The 20,875-nt window shown below is 45.2% G+C and overlaps 1 protein-coding gene across 1 annotated transcript in view; it reads left to right on the forward strand.

Moving 5' to 3' along the window:
• Positions 1-20,875, forward strand: part of LOC126253539 (uncharacterized) — a 606,491-nt gene that overhangs the window by 168,471 nt on the left and 417,145 nt on the right. Inside the window, exon 6 of the mRNA XM_049954972.1 lies at positions 20,239-20,370. Coding sequence (XP_049810929.1) covers positions 20,239-20,370 — 132 coding nt within the window. The remainder of the gene's footprint in view (positions 1-20,238; positions 20,371-20,875) is intronic.

Below are 20,875 nucleotides of genomic sequence, written 5' to 3' on the forward strand. Positions count from 1 at the left end.
AGTCCCGCTTTGCGACGTGATTTCACCACTGCCGGTGAAAGAACTGGCAATCGGCGTTTTCGTATCAACTCTGTGCACTGTTGTATTCGAGAAGCAATTTTGATAAATGCTGACACCGTCCACTGACATAGGAGACAAGGTTCAAGAGTCACATCTTGCGCACAGTTGGCTATAGCCCAGAAGTAATTCGATTGCGCTCTGACAAGTTCTAGGTCTGGTCATCATCCTAGAAACAAACAGCGCTAACTACCTCCGTTTTTTACATGAAACTTTGGGCGAAATTTGGATGACAATAACTTGCTGACACGACATCTGGCAACTGGTCCGAAATGTCATAGAACGATCTATACAACAGGGAAGTTTTAAATTTCACAATCTCCGTTTAGTCTCTTACTGGCTTTTTGAAACATCATCTGTAAAGTCAGCAAAGAAAGGAAGTGTGGAAATGGAATTCAAAGGTAGGAATATTAGAAAATAAAATGGTAAAGTCCGCCTACGAAAAGCGAAACTGCGGATTACATTTCCCGTCCAGGTCACGGTGGAAATGACCGCCAAAAATGCGGACCCGGCAGTATGAAAGGAGGGAGAGAGTACTGTGTTGTCAACAGAGAAACAGAAACAGCAGAATAGGTCGGTCAGAACGACTCAGTGATTTCGAAAGTGGCCTAGTCATTGTATGTCACCAAAGTAACCAGTTCGTCATGGACATTTCAAACTTTCTAAAGCTGCCCAATTCGATTTTTGGTGGTGTGATCGTGAAATGGAAGCAACAGCTACGGTTAACTAAGCCCACAACCGTCGAGTATCGCGGAGGGTGGTTGTAGAAAACCACACGAAATCGGCGGAAGGAATCAATGTGAGTTCGAAACAGCTAGGGAGTTCAAAAGAATAGGGTACGATGGTGGAGCAATTCATCGTAAGTCAGACATTTCTGTAGTCAGTGCTAACAGACGCCTGAAGCGTTGCAAAGGGCGATAGCAGTGGACAGTGGGTGACTGGAAATGAGTGATTTAGAGTGATGTATCACGGTACATCCTGTGGGAATCCATGGGAAGGGTTTTGGTTTGATGAATACCTGGCGAGCGTTAACTCCCATCCAAAGAGTGATTTATGGAGAAGGTGGTGTTACAGTATGGGGGTCTTTGCCCGCCCGGTTAGCCGTGCGGTTTAACGCACTGCTTTCCGGATTGGGAAGGCGTGGCGGTCCCCGGCACGAATCCGCCCGGCGGATTCGTGTCGAGGTCCGATGTGCCGGCCAGTCTGTGGATAGTTTTTAGGCTGTTTTCCATCTGCTTCGGCGAATGTCGGCGATTGCTGCGCAAACACTTTCTCCACGTACGCGTACACCAAAATTACTCTTCCACGCAAAAATTGGTGTTACTCTTGTCTGGTGTGAGACGTTCCCGGGGGGGGGGGGGGGGGGGGAGTCCACTGGGGGCTGAACCGCACAATAACCCTGGTTCGGTGTGGGGCGGCAGTGGGGTGCGTGGACTGCTGTAGCCTTTAGTGGGGTTGTAAACCACTGAGGGCTACGGCGGGGACGAAGCCCTCCGTCGTTTCTAAGTCCCCAGTTCTATACGATAGAATACAATACAATGGGGAGTCGTGGACTTCAGAAAATGGTAATTGGGGAAGGATATGATCAGATGTTACAGCCCTGTGTACTTCATACAGTAGAGGATCAGTTCGGAGACGGTGACTGTATCAGCACGACAGCGTGCCCTGTCATAAAGCAGCATCTGTGATGTAACTGTTTGTAGAGAATAACGTTCTTGAAATAGACTGCCCTGTCCAGAGCACGACCTGAACCACTGGAACGACTTTGGGATGAGTTCAGACGTCGACTTCGCTCCAGACGCCAACGTTCAGCATGACTACCTTCTTTGGTTTCGGCTCTTGACGAAGAATGGGTTGCCTTTCCTTCAGAGACATTCAGACACCTCACTGAAAGAGTTCCCAGCAGAGTTCAGGGCGTCACAAAGGCGAAGGGTGGATATATCCCATGTTAATATCCACTAATAGGTGTCCGGATAGTTTTAACAAGATAGTATGCAACAATAATAAGCATTCACAGATTCATCTGTCTAAGGGAAACTGGAAAGTTTAATAAATATTCGTATTTTAAGAAAGATTAATATCGCTATTTTTTAAATAAATTCTTTCGGGCAGCCCTGCCTCTCACATGACAAAAGCACCGAAATATGAGTCAACGATTGCATGTAGAGAAAACGCGCAGTGAAGCTTTGACGTGGCAACGCGTGACAGAGTGACAGGCACCTGCTCGTCGGGGAGGAGCCGCCGGCGCATCGGGAGCAATTAGCAGGCGACTGTGCAGCCCCGCGCGTGGTCGTGGTCTGCTTGCTGAGTCGCTCGCTTCCGGCATGTGCGCGCCGCCTCCACGCACAGTGCGAACGCCGACACGCCACGACGCCGTTCCTGCTGTCTCGAGCGGAAGTCACAGGCGCTGAAACAGCCGTTATAGCTCTGCTAGAGATAGCCGCGTGGGGAGAACAAAAGTTCCGAGCACAATAGCAGAATCACTTTGTGACTCGTCCTCAGGAACGTTTACGAAGTAAATCTTTCACTCTGCAGCCGAATGTGCGCTTTTTCGAAATTCCCTGATAGTTTGAAGCTGTGCTCGGACCGAGACTCGAATGTGGAACTCACGACTCTCTGTACAACTTGAGTTCTCCTAGTACATCTCTCCTACAATCGAATTAACTTTGCAGAAACTCTCGTGCATACCTTATGCGACTGACACGCAGAACATGACACGAACGCAGTCACACAGCAGAAAGAAAAGGGATGAGTTTCTTTTAACATTTGGAAGAAATACTGAATCGTCCGTACAGTACTCGTCAGTATTCTGTAGTTACCAGCATCCCCCTTTCAATATTTTATACAAACATTTGCTGTTTCTGCTCAGTGTCACAGAATTGCTCTGTAGGGTAAATAGAAATGCTGTGTGGCTAGTGCCTCCCGTCGGGTAGACCGTTCGCCTGGTGCAAATCTTTCGAGTTGACGCCACTTCAGTGACTTGCGTGTCGATGGGGATGAAATGATGATGATAAGGACAACATAACACCCAGTCCCTAGGCGGAGAAAATCTCCGACCCAGCCGGGAATCGAACCCGGGCAGTTAGGTATGACATTCCGTCACGCTGACCACTCAGCTACCAGGGGCGGACGCTCTGTATGGTAAGGATCAATGATCACAACTGCATACTTACGGAGCAAAAGGGGAAATTCTGGTGACCAGGGGGGGGGGGGAATAGATCTTTACTTAATTTCTTAAACTTTTGCTTATGATACAAATATGCGGGTCTGTCAGTTTATGTACGAGGGCTATTCCGAAAGTAAGGTCCGATCGGTCACGAAATGGAAACGACTATGAAAATCCGATAAAGCTTTGCACAGATGTGTTGGGTAGTGTCTCTAGTATAACCCCAGTTAGCATCACGTCGCTCTTCTCATTTCTGAGCTCGCAGTGAGTGCGTAAAGATGTCTAGAAAATAGTGTCTGCCGCCAAGTACGGGGGCCTGGTGAGAAATTTCCCCTGAAGCTATGCAGCTAACATTACATAACTGTCGTGCTGTTTCGTCTTCAAGAGAATTCTCAGCCGCATTCTGCAGGGGCAATGAAGATGCTCCTGCATCGTTTTCAAATGGAAATGTGAGATTACCCACAATACAGCCCGTAATTGTCTCCCTCTGAGTTTCAGCTCAGGTCACATGAACCGCTGGTTATGAAGACAACATTTCGGCACAAGACAACGAGCCGTAGGCCAGCGTAGAGAATTGGCGGAGAGCACTGGCGGCTGCCTTCTATAGCGAGGGTATGGGAAAGTTGGTACAACGCTACGATACACGTCTAAGTCGGGTCGGCGACTATGGAGATAAGTAGCTGCAAGGTGTATCTAACTGTTGCAAATAAAACATTTTTGATTTTTACCGTGGTTTCCATTTCGCGACCTATCGGACCTTACTTTCGGAATAGCCCTCGTAAATTTACAAAGATTTGTTGTAGTTATTTGCCATAGAGGTGCATCCTGCCTAGCGTAAGACAGTGCTTAGTGAAGTACTGTCATGTACGGATTGTAATTCATGCTTACGACAGCTGTATATGTATTACAAAATTTCGTAAATGTTTCAAGTTGACCAACGCTGGTGTACTACAATACAGCGCTACGGCCTCTTAGCCACACTCGTCAAAAAAACTGCAATCCTTGATTAAATGTTCGTTTTGAAACTGGAAAACTTCCTTGACAATAGTAATCAGTTAAATAATCTTATTAGCTGTCGTAAATGTGCCTGTTTTTTTAATTGCGATTATTCTTTTAATGAGTTATCAATAGTCGCTATTCTTTTCTTACGGATTTCTTCGAAACCTTGATCACTTACCTTCTCTCCGAATTGTTCTAGATTGCTTGGCTTTTCCAGCAAGGTATATATTACGATGGCTATATGGAAGTATGGTCCGATCGGTCGCGAGAAGGAAACCGCTGCATAAATGAGAAATGCTTTATTTCCAACAGTTAGCTACACCTTCTCTACATAGTCGCCGCTCCCAATTAGACGTGTGTGGTAGCGTTGTACCAGATTTCCAGTAGCCTCGTCACAGAAGGCAGCCGCCTGTTCCTTCCTCCAGTTCTCTGTGCTGGTCTACAGCTCGTTGTCTGTGACTAAATGTTGCCTTCATAGTCAGCGGTTCATGTGAACAGAGATGAAACTCAGGGGGAGACAATCACTGGGTTGCATTGTGGTTCATCAAACACTTCCCATTGAAAATGCTGTAGGAGCATCTTCATTGTCCCTCTAGAGAATGGTCGAGAATTGTCACGAAGAAAACGCATGACAGTTATGCTATATGGGCTGCGTGAAATCAGGCGAAACCTCTCACCAGGCCCCGATACTTGGCGGGAGACACTATTTTCTATGCATCTTTACGGGCTCACAGTGCGCTCAGAACTGAAAACAGTGACGTGACGCAGTTGACGGGCATACTGGAGACACTGCGCAGCACACCTGTGCAAAGCTTCTTCGGATTTTCATTGAAATTTCCATTTCGCGCCCGATCGGACTACTTTCCGAATAGCCCTCGTACTACGGCAATCGAATTTGACGTATTCAGTCCTCTTTTGTGGCATATGGTTTTGAAGCAGGCACATGCCTATGGCTGTCGCGCATTAAATCAACGGAAGTGACTGAGGAAGCAAAATTGAGCATGCGGTGTGTCACTCACATGAAATACCCCTTCTGAAAATGGGCAGACTCGTAATGGCATAGATTACTAAGTGATTCGAACATTTTTAGTGTGAAGTAAATATTGTTTAAAATTTCGCTGGCCGGCAAAGATGCAGTTATACCGCTTAGAAATGGAGTCGATACAGTTTCATTAGAAACGGAACCATAAAATCAGATCCTCTAGCGGAGGGTTTATAGACTTTCATGTACTGGAGCGTAGACAAGAGAAAAGCACAGGTTTGTCTGCGAAATGCTATCGTTGATAGCCAATTTTAGAGAAAATTTCCGTGTATCGACCAGTTATTTGTTCTATTGTTGCTCAAAGAACAGTGATCTACGTGCGAACGATTTTTGTCGCCTGAACACTGCGCAGGCTTAAATCAAGAACATTGTTCATGGTTATCACTCCGAAATTTATCTCGTAGCAGTTCCTCATTACACAAGCAAACATATGATACGGTAGCTCAGAATTCAGATGGTCTAGCAGCGTTATTGTTATTTGAAATGTACCTTATCCAAGGTACTAATTAAAGAAGCTTAGTGGTTAAAGCACTAGATTCGCATTCGTGAAAAGTCGTGATTCAAACATCCTTCGACCCGTTCTCCGAAATCGGTTAAGGGGAACTCTAATATGGCTATTCTGATAGGCCGGAAGTAATTATCCCACCCGTCTCTGTCCAATGCGGATTTATACTATGGCTTTACTCAGCTCTTCGTCGACGTGTGGAACACTAACTCCCTACTAATAGAGTCACAGATCCGATTTATGAGAAATCCACCCGTATTCGACAGTAATTAATCTTTTTGAGAGAAACACTAAGGCGGCTATCATCGACAGTCCGTCTCTAAGGAAACAAGAATGATCCGCTCTGTACATGGACGGAGAGCAAAGGGACAGGCGAGGTTTTTTGCACATTCTGCAAAGGCTTGCGTGCAGTTCTCTCCGACAGGTGTTCAGTACGGCGGCGCGGCCTTGGGCTCCGCTGGAGGGCCCCACCCTATTTACAGTTCCCACCTCGGCGGCCGCTCGCTGTTTGCGAATGTCGTTGCTCTCTGCGGCTTACGGCTCTCTGCTAGCAAACCCCGCCCGTCCAGAGGAACACTTCGCGCTTTCCGCACGTTGCTGTTTGTCCAGCAATTCGCACCGGCTTGCCAAACTGTTACTGCAGTTGTCCGAAAGTCGCTTCTTCAAAGCTTCACCTTTGTTCTAAAAGCTGTAGACAGCTAGCAGAACAATCTCTGTTTTGCTAAACTCTTTAACGAAGAAAAGAAAAAGATGGAATTCGCGTACTTCGCCTTGTCAGTGGTACAAGAATGTCTCGTTTTAGACTGACTCGTTTGGAAAGGCAGTATTGCTCTAACACAAATCCCAGAACAACAAATGTTAGTTACCTGTGTTTTTCTGTTAGACGCTCTTGTTATATTTGCGAAAGCAAATCAAAGAAGGCTGGTAAATTTAGACAGTTAATTACGTGCGCCAAAATTATTACAGACGTAAAACATTTACAACGTAGTACTTGCGAGCACGACCGCGGTAGTGAATCCATTAAGAAGCCATTTGACTCCTGAAGTGAAACTTTTATTACGTTTTCTCCCTTTCAATAGTCTTTCATTTCGAACTCAATGGCTAGTTCATAGAATGAAGGCTTTCACGGCAGGTGTTGTCATCACTTAACACTTCCGGGCTGAGATGCCGTGGTCCATACGTAAGACTCTCCCCTGACGTTTCGCCTTCCGCAGTCGAAGGCGAAACGTCAGGGGAGAGTCTTATGTATGGACCACGGCATCTCAGCCCGGAAGGTTAAGTGATGTCAATGGCTAGCCTTTACCACATTTAGATGTCTCTAATTAGAGATGGAAATTATGGTTCTGCATTAACAGAATTTGGCTCACTACCGAATGTAACCAACGACCTTCCGATACTTGTGTATGGTAACATTAAGGCTTATTCACGTGCCTAATCGATCTGACGTCACTTTTTTTTAAGCTTGCGTTGCACGAAGTGAAAACTTAAAGACAGAAGAATAGGGGAACTGGGGTTCTTGAAAATAGCAACAGTCATGTTCCTCATGAGTTCTGAAGGCACGACCCTGTTCTTCATTCCTCTGCATCCAAAATTACGTAGACGACATACTTATCCTTCGACGTCGGGGAAAATTAGTCCCTAACAACGGGCCTTCAACACGCAATTTGCAAAACTCGAGGAAGTCGATAAGCAGCATTGCTGGGCTTGGACACGACATGGCACAGCTGTAGATACGATCTTAAGAAAGCCCATTAGTCTGTTCATCATGGCTCACCAAGTTCCCAATGAGAGGAATTTTGGGATTCGAGAGTTACCACCACTACCTATGGAGTCTCTGAAACCTGCGAGGTGAACTACAGAAGCTAGGTTCCACGCACATAGAGGGAACTGATACGGGAGAGAGAGTTATTCAGAAAACGACAACAGAAGATACGGGGAGAAGAGGTGAAGAGGAAGAAAAGTGTTAAACCGTCCGCTTACTATGCGTGTAGAGTGACAGCGACAGGATAATGAAGATATTCCATCGGGCAAGCACCATGCGAGTAACCACAGCAGCAAACAGGTCGAGATTATCTACGTTCCACGAGAGAAGCAACAGACATTCATGTCGCACTAGGTGATTATGAACTGAGCTACGAAAGCACGTTGGTCTCCAATGGCGCCACTGAAGGACCTGTTAAAGTACATTCGGCAAAGAAAGAACGTCATACGCAGCTATGTCAATATAAATAATCTGTGGTGGCAGAAAATCAGTTTGTGTGTGGCAGTCCAGAACTATTTACAGAATCTCGGAATCGTGCAGGGTAGCCAGACCATTAGCTGTGCTAATAAATCGTAATCTTCACCGGTTTAGTCTCTCAGACCATCATCACAGACAGAAAAGGCAGAACATCAAATATGAAAGCAATTTCCTTTTAAGTGTTTCGTAAGTCCACAACGTAACAATTAATATACGTGACCATCTATCATACACCATGACGTTAAACAGCGTCAAATCGACCTTTCCATAATAGTCTTACAATAATACAGGATCGGATGTGAATGAACTATCATGAGATTCTTCGTCACAGTTCTTTCACATTCTGTCGTGTATTATTGTAAGACTAATTTTATGTTGTTTAAGGTCATGGGATACAATGGACAGTCATGAATACTTATTGTAACGTTGTTCACTTTCGAGCCATCTAATTGCTTTTCTATCTGATGTTTTGCCTTTTCTTTCTGTGAAGAAATTCTAAGAGACCGAAACCGGTAAAGTGTAAAGGTTTGTTTGTACAGCTGAGGGTTAAAAATGCAGCTCTTTAAGCATCTGATGGCTACAGAAAGTCACATCGCTAAGATATTAACGAGAGAAAAATTGTTTGGATCGCAAGAAGATCCCCAACAGGAAACGCGATGGCTGACATACTCTATGGGCTTGCTGGTTGACAACGGCTGCCAGCCGAAGGAGTGGCTGCACCCGCGGGCTGCACTTCCGAGTGCTGTGACGAGTATGTGGCTAGAAGGATCGGCTGACGCTGGGGATATTTCTTTGTTTATTTATTATTCTCAGTTGCAACCCGCTTAAATAGGCCGTACAGCCCACACATCTGTAAAAGTGGCTATTATTCAACTACTAGTACTGCGTTTTGTACTGCTGGTTCTCTCATTATTCATTCATGATGAATATTGTTTCCTTGCAGAAGTATTACAGCTCTAATACTGAAGATTGCTTCTGCTACCACAGCCTTCCTGAAACATTAAGTCAACAATCCATCTGGTGGGATACAATACCATTAACGTCTGACAGCTACAAATACAAAAACAAGCAGTTATTCTAAAACTTCCTGGCAGATTAAAACTGTGTGCCGGACCGAGACTCGAACTCGGGACCTTTGCTATGAGGACGGGGCGTGAGTCGTGCGTAGGTAGCTCAGTTGGTAGAGCACTTGCCCGCGGAAGGCAACGGTCCCGAGTTCGAGTCTCGGTCCGGCACACAGTTTTAATCTGCCAGGAAGTTTCATATCAGCGCACACTCCGTGGCAGAGTGAAAATCTCATTCAAGTAGTTATTCTGGTTAAGGCTACCTGCAACGTCTTCAGCGGCTTTCGAAACGCCGGTTTAATTGTAAACTATGTCACAGTTTTAGAACCATCACAGATTAACTGAATCTGAAACACTATTGTTGTGTGCAAAATGCGTTGCTGATGACGATTAATTTTCTTGCAAACAATCTTCAACAGAACATTGTTGTTATAGTAGTTGTACTTAATCGGCCACTGGAGTTTTCCGAGGGCTACCGGGGCTTTCTTTGACGCCCGTCCTCTGTGAAGTCCCGGTGTGCAGACGTCTGGGAGAGCTAGCGATGCCCCACAGAGGCAGCCCGAGGAGGCGATGCGTGTGAGTGCGGCGGGCAGTTCCGGCAACGACAGTGGCGGCGGCGGCGGCCTGCCGCACAGCCAAGGACGGCCGCCGGAACCCGCAGCCGCGGGCACGCAACCTGTTGCTCGCCTTATTAGAGCGCTATTCTCGGCTCCGCCTGCTTCTGCTCCGTGAATCACCGTCTGCCACAGTCAGCACAGCCTTTACCACGTCTGAGAATGTGGTACACACTCAACCTGTTACTTTCGAACTGGCAGCTGGCGGTCAACAAGAAGCACATGTTGACGTACATCTGCTAGATCTCCAGGAGTACTCAGCGAGCGAGATGGCCCAGTGGTTCAGGGAATGGATTCTAACTTGGAAGGAGTAGGTTGATACGATGCAACCGTCGTAACACGACGGTCATGAAGCCTGCGTCTCGCATAAAAATACAGTAAAACCGTATTTCATAGCGAAATATATGGTAAAGTCAAATGAAAACGACACAGATGGAGAAAAAGTAAGTGAACTGTTTATAATTTCAAAATTAATCCCTCTGTGAGGCAAGACGGTCACTCCCTCCGTGGAAAAAAGTATGCGGCTGTCAACAGAAGCGTGATCGTACCCCGGCGTGCACCTCTTCCTACAAAATAAATCGATGGGCACGAATGTCCTTATTCAGGGACCCAAAAATATGGAAATCCCTTGGGGAGAGATCTGAACTGTATGGACGAAGTGTAAGGACTTCACAACGAAACTTCTGCAGCATGGCAAAATGTGGGAGGTCATTTCCTGTCCTACAACAGATTGGTGCAACATTCTAGGGCGTTTGGACCTGATGGTTCGCTACAATTTTTGCCAAGTTTAACGTACCTCCAGACCTCCGCGCGTTACCTGAAGCGCGTCATCAAGTCCAAACGCTCAGCAATGTTGACGGCCGACGTCATTCTGTTGCAGGATAATCCACCCCCCCCCCCCCCCACACACACACACATGTTGCCAAGGTAATTTCGACTACGCTGCAGCAGTTTTGCTGGGGTGCCCTTACAGATTCTCTATACAGCCCCTGGCCTCGGATACCGATGCTATGCTTCTCCGGAAAGGTCACCTTAACCGCCTCGGCCATCCGGACACGATTTCCTTCAAGCCCAAATTCCCAACTTCCGCTTGCCGCACCGCAATGACCCCCCGCCCATTAACGCCCAGTTCGTAGATTTCTGATTCCCATAGGAGTTCGAACGTCGGTTGTGCATCCGCACTGAAACTTTTTCATCGAACAGCCGTCGCGCCCGTAGAATTACAGGTGAGTGGTATATGTTATGTCGGACATGTCCGACGGAACGTACATCACTCGTATCTACACCGCTTTTCTTCAAGCGCAACAAGACTTAATACTGGAAGCAGGCACTGAATTTTGGAGCGGCAACGGCTGCAGTGTAGCTTTCCAAAGCCAATAGCGGCGTGGGCGCGGCGCACCTGGCGACGGGTGAAAGTGTGCGCGGGCCGCGAACGCCCGGGGTACCGTGATTCATACCGGCCCGTCGCAGCCACGGCGCAGATTTGGACCCTGCTGCGCTTGCGCTACGGCTGGCCCATGAGTCTGCGAATGACTCTCCGCAGCACTATCTGACGTGACGAATCTGAAAGATTACGCGATAGTCATTTGCGTTACAGTGAAGCATTGCCAACACCATCTGCATGGGTGTTAGTATGTTAGTCCAATAGGGGGAGTAAATTAGAGAGTAAAATGATATCAGTGATAAGATTCGCTAATGGAAGTAATGAAGAATTGCAAGACCTAGTGAAGTGAACGAAAAGCAAAGGGAATGAACACGTAATATGGACTGAGAGTGAACCATAGAAAGGCAGAAACAGGAGAGACTATCAGAAATGAAATCAGTCATCAGCTTAACAGTAAACGAAGTGAAGGAATCCTACTACCTTGAAAGGAAAATAATATAAAACAGATAAATCAAGGATGACGTTAAAACAGGTTAACACAGACAAAAGGAGCATTCCTTGCCAAAAAGAAACTAATAATGATACCAAAATCTTCTGCATTGTCTGTCTGCGTCATATTCGTCTCCAAAATTTAGGACGCTCGACGTTTCAACCCTGCTCGGATCTCCCCCTGGTGAGGGCGTAACAGCTGAGAGGATTTTATCAAAATTGGCAACGGCTTGCAGACTTTTCTAATGTAGGACATAATATGAGCAACATATTTCTACCAATTCTGAGATGTGGTGAAATTAAATGGGCTGACAAGAAATGAAGGAGGTCCTGCGCAGAATCGACACGGTAAAGAATATATGGAAAATACTGGTTAGAAGATGGGGCTGGATAACAGCACCCTTGTTGAGATATCAGGGAATAGCTTCCATAATATTAGAGAGAGGAGTAGAAGGCAAAAATTGTAGGGAAAGACAGAGATACGAATATATACAACAGACAAATGTGGACAATGGAGCCGGCCGGAGTGGCCGAGCGGTTCTAGGCGCTACAGTCTGGAGCCGGCGACCGCTAGAGTCGCAGGTTCGAATCCTGCCTTGGGCATGGATGTGTGTGATGTCCTTAGGTTAGTTAGGTTTAATTAGTTCTAAGTTCTAGGCGACAGATGACCTCAGAAGTTAAGTCGCATAGTGCTCAGAGCCATTTGAACCATTTTTGGACAGTGGATCAATGGGATTGCTACTCGTAGATAATGAGGACATCAGCCTACAGTCGAAAGACTAATGATAAAAAAAGGTCTCGCAAGCCTGATTTTCAAACAATTACGACACGCTACCCGTTACCAGTAAATACTCTTGTACACATTTGTTGGAATGTCTTGTGTTGATTAATGGCTGCTAAATCAACTCAGTATACCCAGTCACTAATTTGCCCCTTAACCGACAACGTCCAGCGAAACGTGACCGGGCTCAAATTGTTAGAGTTGCTACATACCAAATGAAATGACGATCTGTCTCATGCCAAGCGCAACATTTTGTCGCTGTGCCACTTCAGCTAGTGTCCAACATTTTATTGCTGTGACGCTTCAGCTGGAGACTGTGTACTTCAATCGGAACGGAAAGCAGCTGTGATTTTAGACAGTCACACTCGTAGCTGTGGCATTTCCCCTGACGTTAAAGAAGCCGCTCAGGTTCTGACTCTCTCCAGGCAAGCATGTGTCTCTGCAATAAAACCACGTCGGAGACTTGAGCCGAGCCGGGACTGGCCGTATATCTCTGTTAATTCGCCTCCGCGGAACGCTGTGAACGTTCGGTATATCAAACGGCGCGCGGCTGTAACGGTCCGACAACAGCAGGCGGCGAGCCGGATTTCCTTGACCCGCGTCTGCGCCAGCCGGCCACAGCGGTCCCAGCCTCAAACCTGTTACGCAGAGAGTGCCAGTGGCTGCCGTTGCGTTCTTCTCGATGGACATTCTCTACGGGGCGACACAGTCTCCACACAACACTAACTGAGTTCTCTTTCACGCTTTTCAAACACGCTCGTACAATCGTCAGTGCCATAATTAGACACACAAGAAATAACTGCTCAACTGAAGAATAAGTTGACAAATATCCCTCTTCCAAATATCAACTTGAATAATATCCTTCTAGGAATTAGACCGAGTCATTTTGTACGCTAAAAGCAACGATGAAACAAAATCGCCGTTTCGACCGTTTTAGCAGCGATCCTCTTCAGGACAACGAAACATTCTCCAAATATGATTTCTCCTTTATTTGTGAAAGATAATTCTATTTGAGGCTTTGTAGTTAATAGAATATACTCTAAGAGAAAAAAAAACGACGCACCACGAAGGAATTATTCAAATTGGACGGAAATCGGTAGATCTAATGTACATGTACAGACAAACAAATGTAAGCAATTTCAGAAAAAATGATAGATTTATGCAAGAGAAAGAGCTTCACCAAATGAGCATGTCAATAAAATTCTGGTCCACTTCTGGCCCTTATGCAAGTCGTTATTTGGCTTGGCGTTGATAGAGCTGTTGGATGTCAAAATTTCGAGATGGTTGGAGGGCCCGGCCCATTATGCTCCAAACGTTCTCAGTTGGGGAGAGATGAGGTGACCTTGCTGGCCAAGCTAGTGTTTGGCAAGCACGAAGACAAGCGGTAGAACCTCTGAGGAAACGTAATGCCAGGATGGCTGGCCATGAAGGGCAACAAAACGGGGCGTAGAATATCGTCAACGTACCTCTGTGCTGTAAGTTTGCCGCAGTTGATAGCCAAAGGGGTCCTGCTATGAAATAAAATGGCACCCCTGCTTGTCGGCTCCCACGGCGGGCGACAGCCAGGTTGGTATCCCATCGCTGTCTCCATACGCGTCTTCATTGGTAATCGGGTCTCAGATCGAAGCGAGAGTCATCACTGAAGACAGTTCTACTCCATTCAATGAGATTACAGGCAGAAGACATGTCTATAGATGCCCCAGACAGCGGTGGTATACAAATCTAACTAGAAGGGGTCCAAGAACCTCGGCATCTTTGTGAGAGATGTTAAGAAGTTTAGGTTAACTTGGACTAAGTTAGGTGACTAGTGAGCATTTGTGAAACTCAGGAATTTGATAACAACAAATTTACAGCTTTGAATAAACACTGTGCAATTTAGATTCTAATAATCCACAATAATGAGTAAAATAAAAGAAATTTTAAAGCCGAATTAACCCGTGCAGGTTTAAGCGACAAAACAGACCTCATTTAATTCAAGTTCTCGGACCTGCACTATAATACAAGAAGAGGAACGCCGGACGCTACATCAGTATCCCCCGTTGCCTACACTAGCTGATACAAAGCATCAAACGAACTCGCCAGGGCATGCCACCCATAGCGCACAAATGTCGAAAGCAAATGTTCAAAAACGTGCTCACGAAATTCTCTTCCACCTACGATGGACGGTGCTGAAAATCTATATCCTGTTCACCAGTGTTTCCAACCTCTGCTTGCGGCCGATCGTGTTACTTGGCCCACTGCGTCCTCCATCCAAGTAGCCTCCACGCAGTGGGTCTACTTCCTTCTGTATTCCCGCACTCGGCCAGCGCTGCCACTTCTCACCCGCTTCCGTCCTCCTCGAACCGGAGCGACGAGTGCTTTCAAGTCTCACCGGAGATGATCCAAAACCCGTTGTTGGGCAACTAACTGTGAAGAAGCATTATCGATACGAGCCCGCACGGCTCACACTTCAAGATATAAGACTTGTACCTCGTCAAGGAAATGTATTAACATGCGAAAATAAACAGGCCACTGCTGCAGGCCTATGGAATATACATCTCCAGGTTTCCTATGTAATTCTGTAATCATCAGGAATTGGTCGCTAAGTGGAGAAATGCCACAGTGTGGTCATTACATTGAGCGGAAACATACTAGGTAAAACTAGAAACCACGTATCACTGTTGTTTCTTGCGGTCATCTAACAGTACTGATAACGATATACTGGATAATTAAATGGAGACATTGTGCTTGCCACCATTTGTCGTGCATTTCTGAAGTTAAAGACCATGTACTCGCATGGCTTTTGACCCTCCACTTCCTTTTGTTTTCATCGGCAGAGAGGGGAAAGAGAGAGAGAGAGAACATTGCCCTCATCTCTGTGCCGTTATCTCAGCCATGATTAGTCAAGAAGTACGCGACTATCATGCGAAACATATTTGGATTGAAAACCAGAAAAATTCTGCCAGATAATATGCCTACGTCCTTCAGTCACAACGAAAAATTCTAGCATAACAGTCATCCACTAATTAACAGTAACTTTATTAAAACTATTACTGCCGCTCTGTGACCGTCCTTATCTCCAATATAAATAGAGGCAGGACAGTAGCGTCAATATCTTTTCCAAGACCACGATCAACAATTAACTGTTCAAGTGAATATCAAATGGCCCGTAGTTCTTCGAAGAGCAAAACAACTTAAAACAGGTAAATTAAAAAATAAAAGACACACAGATGTGATTTAAGTTACTGAAATGCCTGAGGACTTCAGCTTTCCTCAAAACTTCGTGTAACTGCACAAAGCGGAGAAAATTATATTCAAAAGTATCTCATGCAACGACAAAGTTCCTGACGTCCAAATTATGTTGTGGAGACCCGTAAAACGTGTGGGGTTCTTCCAATACAGCCAACGACCTTCCTGCAGTGATAACACCGTATCCCGTCAGATCACCGAAGTTATGCGCAGTCGGGCTGGGCTAGCACTAGGATACGTGACCATTCGGTCTGCCGAGCGCTGTTGGCAAGCGGGGTGCACTCAGCCTTGGGGGGCAAATTGAGGGGCCACTTGATTGAGAAGTAGCGTTTCCGGTCTCGGAAACTGACATACGGCCGGGAGAGCGGTGTGCTGACCACATGTCCCTCCATATGCGCATCCAGTGACGCCTAGGGGCTGAGGGTGACACGGCGGCCGGTCGGTACCGTTGGGCCTTCATGGCCTGTTCGGGAGGAGTTTAGTTTTAGTTTTTAGTTTTAGTTCTCCCAATAATCAAAGTGCTAAAACTTCACAACATCTAAATTCTGAATGTGAGATTCGATGAAGGCATTTCGATGTTTCGCTCATTAAGAAGATATGTCCAGATCTTCCAACAAGAATGGGCAGGAACAATACTTTTTCGTGGTAGTTTCACCTTACGTTGAGTTACATTCTTATACAGTCATGACTACTACAAGATACGCAAACGGAGTTGCTTATTTTACATTAAAAAGTTATTTGTTAGGCCATTATTAGGAAGAAAACATAACTGTACTTGAAGAGCAAATGGTCTGTTTAGTCTAAGGACAGCTTTATGTCGATTGATTGGGACATTTATAAATCATCTCATCAAATCATATTCAAAGCACCAGTCGCACTACAGTGTACATTAATTACGATGTTATCTCATTTATTGGTTCTTCCTTAAACACTATATGTTACTACAATTTGGCTAATTTGAAACTTCTTTATCTTAGGCGTACATTGATGTCCTTTTTTTACCGTATTCTCATAATCTGTGATAGGTATGAACAGCAGCATTTTTCAACCGTGTCGCTAAATATATCAAGAAAACCTCTTAAGGATATCTTTCCAGCAGAGAAGTAAACGCCTGGTTTTTCGGTATAAAAAGAGCCGGAATATATTTCTAAATTCATTAATGTCGTTTGTTCAGACCTTTTTTTAACAGTATTAGTAAGAAACGATTCATTCCTCAAGAATTTTAGATCTAAATACATTAAATTTGTAAGACTGAACGATGATTTCGAAATTCATTAACCCTGAAACTACGGTACTTGGCATACCAAAATTGCCGGCCGGTGTGGCCGTGCGCTCTAGGCGCTTCAGTCCGGAGCCGCGTGACCGCTCCGGTTGCAGGTTCGAATCCTGCCTCGGGTGTGGATGTGCGTGATGTCCTTAGGTTAGTTAGGTTTAAGTAGTTCTAAGTTCTAGGGGACTGATGACCACAGATGTTAAGTCCCATAGTGCTCAGAGCCATTTTTTTGATACCAAAATTGATGCACTGTCATTTCGTGCAAGATGAGAGGAAAACAAGAGCGGATGCGGCCGAGCGTGTGTCTGTTAACTGTACTGGTTGCCTAGGGACACGCGCAGCGCTAACGAGTACTCAGCACTGCTGAGGAAGTGGATGGAGAGAGCGATTTATCTGCCGATATAGTGCCGCACCGGACCGGTTACGCCCTGTAAGCGCGGAGCGCGCGCAAGCTCGTTTGCTTCTCATGTTCTTCTTCTGTAACGACACGGATTTATAGAAAGCAGATATCGTCGTTGTAGTTTATGCCCTACATTTGGAAAGAGCAAAAAAGATAACCATAAGTGTTTTCGGCTTCTTACTGAAACAGTACCACTTTGACTATGGCATCGTAATACATTGTGTATAAAAGAAGCTTCTGTAATTAATTACCAATCTTCCAACAATCTTTTTATCTTTTGTCGTAGCATATGCCTCGACCTCTTAGGTGCAAACACCTGGTAGGTATGATATTTGAAGTTTATCACGTTTGTGATACCCTCCGAATGGCGTTATATTTACCACCAATATGTTAGTACTGTTCACCTCAACTGAAAGCATTTTGAACCTATTTTCCTTACCGCCACAAACTGAAGGTTATCGTAATGAATGCGTGCATGGGTGCGTATTCATTTGGAGTTCCTTAATGTAAGATTTTTATCCTGTTATAGATTACCAGCTGAATCTCAAAATAAATAAATTTGATGCCTTCATCGTTCACATTAGTACATGAATTACCGTTACTTTAAATTTCGTGTTTTATATAGGAAATTCATAAAAATTTCAGATATTTTCCTCTTCAGATTGTCATGGTACGATAAACTGTTCTTTTAAATGTATGAACTGTTCTTTTAAATATATGAAATATTTAGTATTAGATTTCAGTATGTCCTAGGATTATTTACTTTCTTACGTAGAGAGCCACGAAAAACACCTTAGACTGAAAGGAAATCCAATGAAAACATAATACATGAAATTAAAGAGGAAGGGGCACACATTAGCATGTTACAGAGAAGAAAAACTAAATTTATAGGGCTCCTAATTTGACGTAAAAGTTTCAATTAAGAAAACTTCTTAGAAGCAAAATTCCCAGAAAATCTATATTACACCACGTTATCAGTAGAATGAACTGAGGCAACTACAAGAAAATGATAACGAGGTTGAACCTCCGTTGAAACCGTTATGCTCATCTACTGAGATACATAGCTTAATTCAGTTAAGCTAAGGTCTTGCAATAACACGTGCATTTACTTCTTGGGCATTGATGATAGCTATAGTAGCTGAAATCTAGTTGTGCAATAAAGAACTGATTGTATCGCGACTATTTGTCGACTTCCTTCCTGTTTGAACTAAAAGTTAAAGATGGCGAGAGACAGTATCTGATGATGGGCTCTCGTATGAGCCGTATGATGTGACGGCAATAAAGATAGTGACAATAACCACATTGGCAACAAAACGCACTCATCCGTACACCCGAAAAAACCGTCCGTTTAGATCTATGATCCATGCTCGGGTGTTCCATTCGGATGGACGGGCGAATGCGTATTGTTGCTAATGCGACTACTTTGATTAGCACGTGGTTAGGTCCGTAAAGAACGATCTGAAAAGTATAGAACTGGGGCTGAAATGCCGCAAATACGTTCAAGATGACATAACTAGACTAAGAGTGCCGAGCCCAAGAAGCATGAAAAGTACTGTAAGACACGGGGGGAAGAAGCACTGTGCTCCATGTCGTTGCTGGGAGCGCCTGGCCACTAGGCAGCCCGCCACACAGCTTGGAGACGCCTGTGCCAGGCAGAGGTGCAGCCGTCCTTGGCACGCGCTCGCCTGCCGCCCGTGTTCCTGCAATGCGATCGCACGCCGTAAACTTGCAGCCCTCCATGGCGCTGTCTCCCGCTCGGGGATGCGGAGGGTCAGGGCCACTTCCTGTCCCCGCTTCGATAAATAAGCTGGTGATGCCACCTGTTTGGCTGAATGCCACTGGGAAAGTCCTCAGCCACCAGACGCTTAATATGAAACCCGGTCGACAACGTGCGTAGAGTACCGAGTATCCTCAGAGCTACATGACTGTTGTTGACTCTGGAGAAGTTCAAGCACCACGCGCCTGGTGAGCTAAAGGCGAGATCCATTTTGCAACGAACCAAACTGGTAGAGTGCTGTGGAAGTTTTCCACGCTTCTTAGGTTTGCGTAACAAACCCTGCAGTCAAAGGTATCTGACAGTTAAAAAGCGCAAACTTTCGGGAATATCGGAAGTACTGACTGGAAAGCAAGAGTTCTTGAAATGATGACCATATTCAGTAGTAATAGAAAGTAATTTTCTGTAGAGGTATTTTCAAGTTTTTCTTCGAATTGGGTGTTATCCTAGAATTGATATGGAATACAATTTTGGGAATATAATTTTTCTTCTCGGAGCAGAGTATCGAAACGGAGGACGGTAAAAAACTGTACTCTCGGACCTGCCACGCAAGCGACGAAAGAATACGAATTTCCCTCCTCCCTCCCCCCCCCCCCCCCCTCACACATATACACGGATAATAGCTGACACATCGCACTCGTCAGCCGAAAAGGCAAAATTTAAGTCATAATTTTCACCCTTACCGTAGTCGAGTACTAGTCGCACGAAATTAGTTGTCTTTAATAAAAGCTTTCTTTCCCAGAAAATTTGTTCCTCGCGTGATTAACGTAAGTCACAGGTTCTTTTAGTAAGCACGAAGCACGAAAGCCTCACAGTAACGCTTTCCCCCCCTTCCAATGCCAAACGCTACAAGTGGGGCGTTGCGCATCATTGTTAAAATTCCGAGAACGTACGTTTGTACAAGAATCAGTTAATACACTGCTTCATCCTAAGTATATTTCTGGGAAAAGAGCATATATGCAAGATTAGAGACATTCGGGTTCACACGGGGGCTTGCCAACAATTGATTCTCCTGCGCACTTTTCGCGACTGAACTCAGCAGTATTATCAAACTTAATATCCATCGAACGCTACGAGAATCAAATGATCAAGAAAGCGTGCAGATAGTCCGTGGCTTCATATTATACGTTACTAAACTAACATTACTTCACATTTATTTTCATAGAACAATATCTCCTAGAAATTGAGCCGCTCGTCATTATGACATCTTGTGTGCTGTGCAGATATCGACGAGTGCGAGGACCCGGCCATCAGGGCCCGCTGTGTCGCCAACGCCGAGTGCTGCAACCTGCCGGCACACTTCTTCTGCAAGTGCAACCCGGGCTACGAGGGAGACGGAGAGGTCGAGTGCAGAGGTAAGTCAGCCAGTCGTCCACGGTTGTGATTACTGCCCAACAGAAGTTCCTCGCGAAGAGACGAATACCTCTGTTGACCTGCAGTAAATGACAGTCTTAGAAATTCACACCATGACTGTCATGCTTGCGGAGTAGAAAATGGGTTCTGAAGTTAAAGCCTTTCATTGTATGTTATGTGAATATAAACAGACCAAACTACTAATACTAATATATTATTAAGCTCTGTACAGACCGAGATACGGAAGCAAATATATTTTGAATAGTACGATGTTCTTTTTATAGGCATTAGAAAGCCATTGAAAAAGTGAGTACAGTGATATAAGATTTTTTACTGTTGACGTTAAAAGTTTTCGAAAAACTGTCCAAGAATGTGCTAAATTGAAAGGCAAGATGGCTGGAATATGCTATTTTGGTGTAAATGTCGCCAAGTGCTCTTATGCCAGGCTCCGTCTTTATGCGCAGTAGGAATAGGCTTACGCTCCTAAGATGAAATGTGTTTTCTCTG

This window comes from Schistocerca nitens, chromosome 1, assembly GCF_023898315.1.
Source record: "Schistocerca nitens isolate TAMUIC-IGC-003100 chromosome 1, iqSchNite1.1, whole genome shotgun sequence".
NCBI classification, from domain to species: domain Eukaryota; kingdom Metazoa; phylum Arthropoda; class Insecta; order Orthoptera; family Acrididae; genus Schistocerca; species Schistocerca nitens.